The 10,815-nt window shown below is 48.8% G+C and overlaps 1 protein-coding gene across 2 annotated transcripts in view; it reads right to left on the bottom strand.

The window, feature by feature from the left end:
- Positions 1-734: 734 nt before the first annotated feature.
- Positions 735-10,815, bottom strand: part of LOC119406010 (ubiquitin-like-conjugating enzyme ATG10) — a 60,744-nt gene continuing 50,663 nt past the window's right edge. Inside the window, exons 3-7 of one of the 2 annotated variants that reach the window (XM_037672857.2) lie at positions 6,748-6,864; positions 4,390-4,570; positions 3,647-3,744; positions 2,603-2,694; positions 735-1,089 (exon numbers count right to left, since the gene is read on the bottom strand). In XM_037672857.2, coding sequence (XP_037528785.1) covers positions 984-1,089; positions 2,603-2,694; positions 3,647-3,744; positions 4,390-4,570; positions 6,748-6,864 — 594 coding nt within the window. In that variant the 3' untranslated portion in view covers positions 735-983. The remainder of the gene's footprint in view (positions 1,090-2,602; positions 2,695-3,646; positions 3,745-4,389; positions 4,571-6,747; positions 6,865-10,815) is intronic. The other variant, XM_049419283.1, reaches the window with a different exon arrangement.

Raw genomic sequence — 10,815 nt, 5'->3', positions numbered from 1 at the left:
CACTGCTATGTTGTGCTTTACAACCTCCTCATTCCTCTCCTCCTCACTCCCACTTCCCTTTCCCATCCACTTGCTATACTATACCATACACGGCTATGCTATACTTTATCGCCTCTTTTCCCTATTCGTCGTCCTCACTCACCTTTCTCGCCTCGTTGCTATACTATGCTATATACACAGTTATGCTAGGTTTTACCCTCCCCCTCCTCCTTTCCCGCCTGATCACCCTCACTTCACTCCTCCTCACCCTGACTTTACATTCCCACCCCTTGCTACATTTACTACACATGACTATATGCTGTGCTTACCCTCACTTCCCTTTCTCACCCCCTTGCTATACTATACTATCACATGTCTATGCTATACATGGCTATGAGGAGAGAAACTTGACCAAGGCAATTTGGGCGAGTTGCTAATCTTCATCATAAAACAGCGCACACACACGAAGACTAAAGCGAAGACGCCATGTGATGACGTCATCATGCGACTCAATGTAATGTGATGTCACGATGACGTCATGATGAAGTCGCCAATTTTGGAAATTTGTGGCGTCATGATGACTTTATCATAACCTCATATGTGATCACCTGACCTTTTGCAGCATTCGTGTTGACGCCGCCACTGCTGACGGATCACTTCTCGCTTTTGACGAGGCATCGAAGGCTTTCGCCTTAAAATGCTGCGATGAATCAGCAGCGCGAACACGAACACAACGATAAGGACTGAAATTACACCACAGCTTGCTTTTATTGCTGAGAAGAAAGAAACTTAAGTACAAAGAAAACAACTTAAGTACAAAAAATATCATCATCATTGCCGGGCGCATTCGCTCCTGACGTAGCAAGGCACGCAGTGATGCAGCACACGTGCAATGTGTTTCAAGTACGTGCAACTCATATATTACACTCAAGAAAGTCTGCAATTGGCAAAGCACATAGCAAAAAGTCGTTTTCTGGACGCCCATTACATATCTCTGCGAAACGTCAGGAGGACGGAGGTGCCGCGATGGCCGAGTACTGGACAGGAAACTCCAGGCCAACCACGGGAGCCACCGAACTGAGCCACGTCACAACGTAATTGCTGTGCTTCCTGTAACAACACCAAAACAAAACGCTTTCAGATTTCACGCAACTAGAAATGCATGGTGAACAAGCGAGGCCATTGCCAAACTATATCAAGACGAAGCAGCGCGTCTCGACAGAAACGCGCGCGGCGTACTTCGACAGTAATCTAAAAATCTCCGGAACTGCAGCACTTCCAATGTAGAGCCCAATAACATTTTCCAATCAATCAATCAATCAATCAATCAGTCAATCAATCAATCAATCAATCAATTCGTCAGTATATCAATCAAGTGATTTCCAAGTGCAGATCAATAGACAACAGCGATAAAGCGCACCCCGCGATCACCAACCAAAATTCCCACTTCGAAATGGAACGGTGACAGATAGTCAACCAATCCGTCTGTTGCAAGTGGGCTTTGTGAAATTTTGCTTTGTAAGGCGTGACGTCCATAGGCGTGCGCAAGGGGGGGGGGGCGGTGGCGGCCGGCCCCCACCCCTAATCACCGGTCGCCAAGTCAGCACCACATCTTTACTCAGTCAGTCATGTCCCGTCTTTGTTTAATGTACGTGGCTATGGTCATGCAGGTTATTGGCGATAACGGCGGTCGAGAACTGTTTACTTGCCACCTTTACGCCCGGAAAGCCGGGGCCGGCCCAAAGGCAGGCCGTTGCGAGCATAGAGTTTCCTACATTTACCTAGAGGGGACTCTGGCGCTGCGATCGTTCAGCCACCATGGGAATGACGGGTAGTACACGGATTTGCCTAATCTTCGTACTTACGGCTTCGAAAGCACTTGTGGCTTTGCTGTGTTTTGGCGTTCGTTTCGGATAATAGAATGGACCGTTGTGAACGATCGTGACCAGATTTCAATTGGTGAGCCTAAAAAGATTAAAGTGGTCAAGTGGAAATGCTGACTTTTGCTGAACTTCGTATTGCGACAAAGCGGATGCAGGCGACGCGGAGCCAAAAGGAGCCGAAAGGACGAAGTTTAGCCAAATCCGTGTACTACCTAAGGAGGTAAACCTCCTTGGTACTACCCATCATTCCCATGCTGGCTGAAGCGCCATACGTTGCAGCTCCCATAGACCCTAGCGCCAGAGTTCCCTCCCTATAGGAAACTCCATGGTTGCGAGCACCACGTCGTCGCTCCATTTTACTTTTTTTTGCATCCATTGCGAAGCTCGTTTTCTTTCAGACTCGTCCAACGTAAAGCTCCTAGATTTTTTTTCCCCAACAGAAGGGGAGCAAAGGTTCACCGTAGGCTCCCCCTAACGGAGAACACTATGCACGCCTATGGCGACGTCAGATATACAAGACAACGATACACCGAATGCGCCCGTGCAACTGCCTTCATGTGTACATCAGTCTTTGTAACAGACACAAAGTAGCAGCCAAGATGGCGGCGCTTAAGCGCGCGCGCACGAGGTGAGCAAGGCTTCCAAGCGGAAGCTGAAACATCTTATTGTTTTTAAGCGTTTTCATTTTGGTCGGCGTTTCTTGATTTTGTTTTCTCATCATGCGTGAAATAGACGCTCACCCGTCCTGGTCCCTTGGCCGCGTCTGTTCCATGAGCTGGGCCGTCTTGCACGGATGCAACTGGAAGTAGGGGACGCCCTGGATCGGGTGCTCCTGCGCCGCGGTAGGATACATTCAGATCATACATGGCCTCCAAATATCTGGCTGTCAAATGCTGCCATGTTGTCGAATTCGCCATCTTGTCAGCTTCGACTGGCTGCTTAAAGGAACACTAAAGAGAAACAATGAATTGGTTTAGATTGATAAAGTGTGCTCGGAGAACTCTTGTGTAGTTTATTTCACCACCATAGGGTTATTATTAGAGGAGAAAACCAAGTTCAAAGTTTCATTCTTAAATTTCGCGCCGAACTTTGTAATTCGTGACGTAAAAGGTTTCAAAGAGCATTTAACGTATTTTGGCGCCACTGGCCCGACAAAATTTCCACAAACTCGTTATGTCAAGTCTCTGGCCCCCTAGAGGACAATGTACTTCGATTGAACCGATTAGGAACTACGTAGGCCCAAGCAGGCGCCGTCAAAAACATGCGACGTCACGGCAAATGGTGCGGGAATTCAAAGGTGGCGTCGCCACCGGTATTTTCTTTTTGCGCGTTTTCTCGCTTATTAAGCGTCTTCTCGCAGCAAGCGTGGTGTTTTTGGTATCGTGGAAGACTACTTTACTAATGCGAGAAAAATTGTTTTGCTCTTTAGTGTCCCTTTAAGCCTCTCTAATGGGCTCGAGACGCCGCCATTACGCAATTCGACAATATATGGAGGAATCTGACGATGCAGTATTCGCCAGGTCACTGTCAAATTTCGCCACGCTTGCGTGATGAGCCATCATGAGCTGCAGCAGCCCTGTCATCAAATCAAAGCCGACAAAATGTCAGAACTCTACAGTATGTCGGGATTCGGCGATGTGCAGAATTCCGACACCTCCGGTCACTGTCCCCTTCTGCTCAGTGCGCCGATTTGCCACGCAATTGCTTGCCTTTACGCCAATTCCTGCGGTCGCCGACCAGGTAACATAAACTTGCACACGCCGAGAGAATCCAAGGATACGCACCTGCTGCGTGACAGTGGACCATCGCAGATGCTTCAGTTGCTCCTGCAGACATTCCGGCATCAGGGACCACACGTCGCTCAGGGGAAGCAGGCTGCCGTCTGCATCACGAAAAGCCCGTGAGCAACTTCATTGCCAAAGATGGGGGCAATAGGAAAGGGGATGAGGAGTTGGTTACGACTACTAGATATGTGAAAACAAATTAGAGGTTCACTGCAGAAGGATAGAGGAGGCTTGAAGTCATGGACAGTGGTATGAGGAATGACCGTGGCTATAGACAATCGGACTATAGAGTATCAAAGGTATACACGTTCGGCAGAGGTTGGGTTAACTCAACACAAAAGGGAAAAAGAGAAAACTCCACCCAAGAATTATTTCAAGATACATGACGTTACAAAGCCTGCCCGGCTTCTTCAGGGGTGAGAGGGCCTGACATGTAAGCGCTTTTATACGCTTATATACGCTATAGAGAAATGCAACTGCACAGTATACAAATAAAGAGAACATACATATAGAAGCTATAGAATAATGTACGAATCCAGGCTAGCGACAACGGGCATATGCGATTCATGAAAGTGGCTATAAACGCCATATAGTGCCGGGCAAGTAGGAATCCAGTTTGGTGTCTGACAGGGAGGGGGCGTGTAGCGAGCGCCACCCGCGGTTGTGTCGGAGAATGTGGGACGTTCTTTCGACAGCATGCATGACGCGGCTTCTACGTGAGCAACTGGTATATAATAGCTCACCGCGCCTCCAAACGTTGAAGTACATGACGGGCACCCCGTAGCTGGCGCTGTAGACCACGTTGTACACGCACTGCAGAACCTCCTCCCCGTGGTCCTGTGCTTCGGCGCAGCACGGGTCTGGCGCCGCCTCCTTCAAACGAGAACAAATGACGGAGACGGTGCTCTGATCATGTTGCATGCCCTGGCGTATATGAGCGGGAAAAAGAAGATTGCCATATTTACGCGCGCACTATCCGCAATGTTTAAACAAGCACGTACGTAGATTGTATAAAGGCTTTGTATGTTAAACTTCACGTGGACTCCCAGTTCTGCGTCGTATTTGGTTTTTTTTGGGGGCGAAGCACCTTAGGGCCTCGGCTAGTCGGCGTGTCATGTCGTGGTCACGTCGGGCTGTCATGTCGTCGTCACGGTCCATCATAAACGGGTATGCGCCACAAAAATTGGGTAAATCTCCCTACTCGCCACTGGTGCATATACTATGCATATTATGAGGTTCGTCGTTGCTGCCTAAAACATTACGTTTGGCTAAGCAGCGGTGTCAGAATCCCTGACGAAATTTATCAAGGCGCTCAAGTTTCTTATTCAAAAACCAGAGACACAAACGTGGATATTTACGGTAAAGTCATCTATTTGAAACACCACCACTTCAAACATCTGCAATGTGATGGCTTTACTCGCCACCGGTCCACTAAAAACGAAGGCAACAGTTAGCCCAACAAATATCCGACGACGTTAGTGGAGCTGAAACACCCTTCCCTGCACGCCGTAGAGAACTGAAACCGGGCTTGTAGGGAAAAAGAAGAAGCACTTTACGGTAAGCTGCATTCCGACTCAGTTTTCCGACAACGTTGTGGAGCTGAAACATCCTCCCCTACATGCCCGGTTTCAGGCTTGGCACCACTAGTGCTTCATCAAAGAAATCTCTCTCAAAACAATGTGGCGAATTACCTCGGTCAGGCCCTTCTTCTTCTGTCTCTCATTGCCCATTAGCAGCGATTTCGTTGTGGGAAACACCGGCGCACACTGCATGCTTCGCCCCTCCCCAGTCTTCGCGTTAGTGGAGCTGAAACACTCTTCTCTACATCCTTCGCCCCTCCCCAGCTTTTAACACGAAAGTATTTTATTCCGGGGTCCACCATGACTTCAGTGACCTATTTCCGTCACGGAAATGACGTCGAAAAAGGCACGCGATCAGATGGCAAAGAAAAAAGATCCGTCAACTGGAGTCAAGCCCACGACCTCTCGGTCTGCGACAACAAATGCCGGGCACGCTATCCTCTGCGCCACGGCCACACACTCTGGAGGCTGTACAGACGCGCCTTTTATACCTAACACTTTCCTCTCAGAGTGCCCTTGGTCGGCGGCATGGTGTCGCCCTCTGGGATAGGTAAAGTGAAGTAATGTATCATGACCTTGGCCTCCGCGATTAGCTCCTGCAACGCGTCGTTGCTACGTGTCCATCCCATTCGGCGCGTTCCCAATAAGAGAAGTGCAATTTTGTCAACGCCTTAACACACCGCGAGATGGCGACCATAGCCCAAGCCTCAGCCTCGCTCATAGCATCTATACATATTAAAATAGCTTAGGGAGCCTACATGACCGCCCGTTTTTCCTAATATAGCTCTGCCACGCACGCCTGCCTCGCCTGGTTGTAACACCGCGTTCCCCGCTTACGCTCGCCCCGAGAAAAATTGCGGCTGGGCCAGAGGGTAGACACAACGCACATTGCGTTTCCCTCTGGTCCGGCCGTGGTGTTCAATAACTCTTTAACATGCTGCGGGATGGCGACCTTAGCCTAAGTTCTGCGTCCAATCAGCGACGCTCTTCTGGCTGCCACATCGCTTTCTCTGATTACGCTCTCACTGTTAACTACTACAGGCTACAGCTACCACAAGGGATTGTTTAATCATTGATCATGGACGTTAGCCATCGGGATGGAGATGTACCAAGTGTCAACGTGGGTGCATCCGCGTTAAACTGTGCTATAGCTGCCAAACACGAATAGACATTGTGCAAGCTCTCTTATATCGATGTACAGTAAACATTCAACTATTTCTGTAAGGAGTCAGGACACGTTATACTTTCGTTTTCTGCCGATTCCTATGACGGAGGGAACAACCACGTTTTTTCTCGCTTTTTTTTAATGTCGCCAGGGTGCGGCTCTTTACACTTGCCCAGCATATGACAACCTGTTCAAAGCCACGGCAGATGTCCCAAATAACGTGAAGAATAATCGATGCACTGCCCATACCATACACTCAAGATTCAGAATCACTAACCAGGCTCAGTTTTATTCTCGAAGCGCAAATTAATACCGTACCTTTGTTTGTTTGCTCGCGATGCTGTGTATATACGTACTTCGATTTCGTCTTCTTCCGCGCCCTGCAGGTCTCCTGACCAGGAAGCGTGCTGCCCGGGAGTCTTGTGGAGCATAGTGCACCTCTTTTCCAGGTACGTGTATCCCGGTTCATCTTCCTGCGAGCGCATATTCATCAGATATCGGACGATACAATTATGATAATAAGCATATTTCTATTTCCAACCAATACAAGTGTTAACGTGATTGATTGATGGATCGATCGATCGATCGATTGATTGATTGACTGAAAGTTTTTTATTGTGAAATTGGGAAACGCAGGTCCTTTGGGTGATAGGCAGGACGTTGTCACGCTACCAAAATCATTCTCAGAGTCTTAGGGTTTCCAGTCATTTAAGTGGCAGTCACTTTCTAGTTTCTACTGAGGCGGTGTACGGTCAGTACTCTGGTTTATCCGGCCCCTCTGACTTCCATAGTGTGCAAATAATAGCTGCGTGTTCGGATCCGTAAGCAGCGCTTTACAGCAGGGGCGTAGCCAGAAATTTTTTTCGGAGGGGGGGGGGGTTCAACCATACTTTATGTATGTTCGTGCGTGCGTTTGTATATGTGCGTGCCTATATACGCAAGCAAAATTGAGAAATTTCGGGGGGGGGGGTTGAACCCCCCCCCTTGGCTACGCCCCTGCTTTACGGGTATTTGGTGCATTAGCACGAGATTAAAAACAAAGAGAAACGCTTCATCAAGGTACCACACCTTTTGCAGCAGGCAACAGCAGGGAACATCGTACATTTTACACTCATAATAACGGATAACTTGTCCCCAGAAAAATAGCCGTTATGGTGCATTTCAAGGCGCCTCATTTCGAAGTAGAATAAAGAAGAAAACATATGCAACAAAATGCGCGAGTAAGCAAAACATCGAGCACGTAGAATACTGCGTGTCCAATGACCGAAGCGACTTATTTGCACGCCTTTAGACAACCCGCCAATCAGCGTGCGCACCGAAAGTGGAACTACGACGATATCTCAGAATACGGCAGGCGTCAGTTCTGCAAAGGGGAAATGGGCAAAGGGTGCTCCTCAACCCCTCCCCCCCCCCCGGCTCGCGTACCTTAGTAGCTGTAATTAGGGGCTGCATTTTATTACAGCGGACCTGTATATGACTAGGAGGTGGGAGAATGCCGCGGTCCGTGAGTGCGCAGAAACTACATTGAAGAAGCAATGCTAGCATAAGCGACCTCGAGGGGCCTCCGCGTTTGCACTATGGCTTTGCTTTAGGTTTTGCCGACATGCATGTTTAGCATGATACCCATCGCAGCATGAATCGCTGCCCACAAAATCCTTTAGGTGTTTTTAGTATCTTTGAAGCTAACATCACCAAACACATTTTGAAGCGCACATCTCTTAAAGGGACTTACAACCGATTTTTCTCGACCCAGTTGTTTACGGCGCAGCGAAAAGCTTCCCCTCAGTTAGACCTGCCGCGGTTGTTTCCAAAAGCGCGTGGGTGTTTTATAAGCATATTTTTTTTATATGAGAAGCCACTAAAAAAGTTGGAGTACCTCCTCGACGTTGAGAAGTGATAGCGGTGCCGATAGCCTTCCTCGCAAACTGTTCATTAAAGCTCAACGCTCTGATGTCACAGGAGTGAGTGCAACTGCGGTTAGCCACCTTCATGTTGACATTTTCAACCGTTTTTTAATATAAAAAGTCACAGTTTTGCCGCAAGGGCGAAGCAATGAATGCGATAGCACGAAAAGCGACCCGTGATGGACGCGCTGCTACGCTGCAGAAACATCTGCCCCCCGGCAGCAACTATCGCACGAGCAGACAGCGGAAGGGCAAGGTTCTCCCTGCGCAAATATTAGAAGAAGCGAGCGAGCTGACCGACGACTTTTAAATGCGCCCGTTGCGTTCTTCGCGCCATCTCGCTGGTAATGAAGAAACGCTTATAAACGCCTGCCGTCTCTGAGTCCTGCCAGCGGTAAAGGGTGTGTATATAACGCTCGCCGTTAGCTACCTAAAGGATCTGCGTTTTGTGGCTTAGTGGTTAGCACCACGCGCTGCGGAGCGAGAGGTCACTGGTTCGATTCCGCGCTTCAGAAGCATTTTTCTGACTCATTTTTCTTTGGGACATATATATATATATATATATATATATATATATATATATATATATATACGGTGCATGACGACTAAACTGTCGTCATGAGATATAAACTGTCAATCACCTGTGGCACATACCCACTTACCGTGGCCCGTGGTGTACGGGTATGTGCCACCCGTGTCTGGAAGAAATTGTTTGACGACGTACGCGACAGAATTTTCAGGTTATTCATGTCATGACAAGACATTCATATTCGCCAAACCCTCTTACCCTCCCATGCCAATTTTGGTCTACACCAAGATAAGGAGGCGATCACGAGAGCACCCAGATAGATAGATAGATAGATAGATAGAAACGCTCAAAGTGCCTTTGTTTCGCTAAGAAATGCTTCGCATTTAATAAACTCCGATACTGAGGTCATTCGATGAATACTTTAAAAAAATGGTTCAGGACCCCATTAAATATTTGGTGGGTATGATTAAACTAGACCGAGCAGAATTTTGGCGAGTCCGAGTGAGGCCGGCCGAGTGGAATATTAATGAGTCTTAACCGTAGCCAGAGCCTGAAGCAAAAGAAAGGAGAGAAAAAAAATGAACCAGCTTCACTTAATTTGGTGGAATCATAGTGATATTTCTTTGCTTGACTTTGCAATATTGTCACGTGGTCGTGACGTCGACGAAGACAGCAGCCGGCCTTTGCAGGGTGAAACTGTTTATTTGGCCGAACTTGTGGCCGGAAAATAAGAACTAGCACTACAGCAATACACGCTGTACAATGATAGCGGCGAACAGGGCGTCGTCCGTCGATCAACTCACAAGTGGTGAGGCGCGTCGGCTTTTATACAGGCGCTATCGAACTTTCCAGCGATATCGCTGCTTGTTGCGCATGTTCTAGAATAAGCTCCAGCGTTCGCGTCTTGCGCGCAATCTTAAGAAAACGATCTACTAATCTCGTGAAGCTTCTGGAACACTGAGGCGCGGTTCGCGCTGAGCGTCGCTGGCAGTCTTTGTTCTTTGTGGGCGAAAACGGAATACAACAAAAGTGATAATAAGGAACGCACGTGGCAATGCCCCCCTCCGAAAAAGCATCGTCCCGATGCTTAAAACAGAACATGGGGGGGGGGGGCCTTATGGTCAATGCATGCAACAATAAATAGCAAAAAAAAAAGAAAGTACAATAAACAATAATCGCAAGCAAGAAAGTACAATAATAAAGGAAAAGTACAGCCTTCAGATCACTAACGCGCGTAATACGGCTTGAGGCGCACGACATGGACGACTTCAGGTCGTGCACGGCGCCGCTGAGAGTTCGTAATGCCGTCAGGGACAACCTCGTAGTCGAGTGCGCCGAGGCGTCGAAGTACCCTGTACGGTCCGAAGTATCGTCGAAGAAGCTTCTCACTAAGTCCCCGTCGGCGTATTGGCGTCCATACCCACACACGGTCACCGGGTTGGTATTCCATGTGGCGTCGTCGAAGGTTGTAGCGGCGGCTGTCAGTCGTCTGCTGGTTTTTAATCCGTAGGCGGGCGAGCTGTCGTGCTTCTTCGGCGCGCTGTAGGTAGGTGGTCACGTCGATGTTTTCCTCGTCGGTCACGTTTGGTAACATGGCGTCGAGCGTCGTTCCGGGCTCCGTCCGTAGACCAACTTGTATGGCGTCATCTGCGTCGTTTCCTGTACGGCCGTGTTGTACGCGAAGGTCACGTACGGAAGGATGGCATCCCACGTCTTGTGTTCGACGTCGACGTACATGGCCAGCATGTCGGCGATGGTCTTATTTAGACGCTCGGTGAGGCCGTTGGTCTGTGGGTGGTAAGCGGTGGTCCGGCGGTGGCTTGTGTGGCTGTATTCCAAGATCGCCTGAGTTAGGTCAGCCGTAAACGCCGTACCTCTGTCGGTGGTGAGAACCTCTGGGGTGCCGTGTCGAAGGACGATGCTCTCAACGAAGAACTTGGCTACCTCAGCGGCACTGCCTTTGGGCAGGGCTTTGTTTCGTCGGCGTAGCC

This window comes from Rhipicephalus sanguineus, chromosome 9, assembly GCF_013339695.2.
Source record: "Rhipicephalus sanguineus isolate Rsan-2018 chromosome 9, BIME_Rsan_1.4, whole genome shotgun sequence".
NCBI classification, from domain to species: domain Eukaryota; kingdom Metazoa; phylum Arthropoda; class Arachnida; order Ixodida; family Ixodidae; genus Rhipicephalus; species Rhipicephalus sanguineus.
This window is presented reverse-complemented; position numbering and strand designations above follow the sequence as displayed.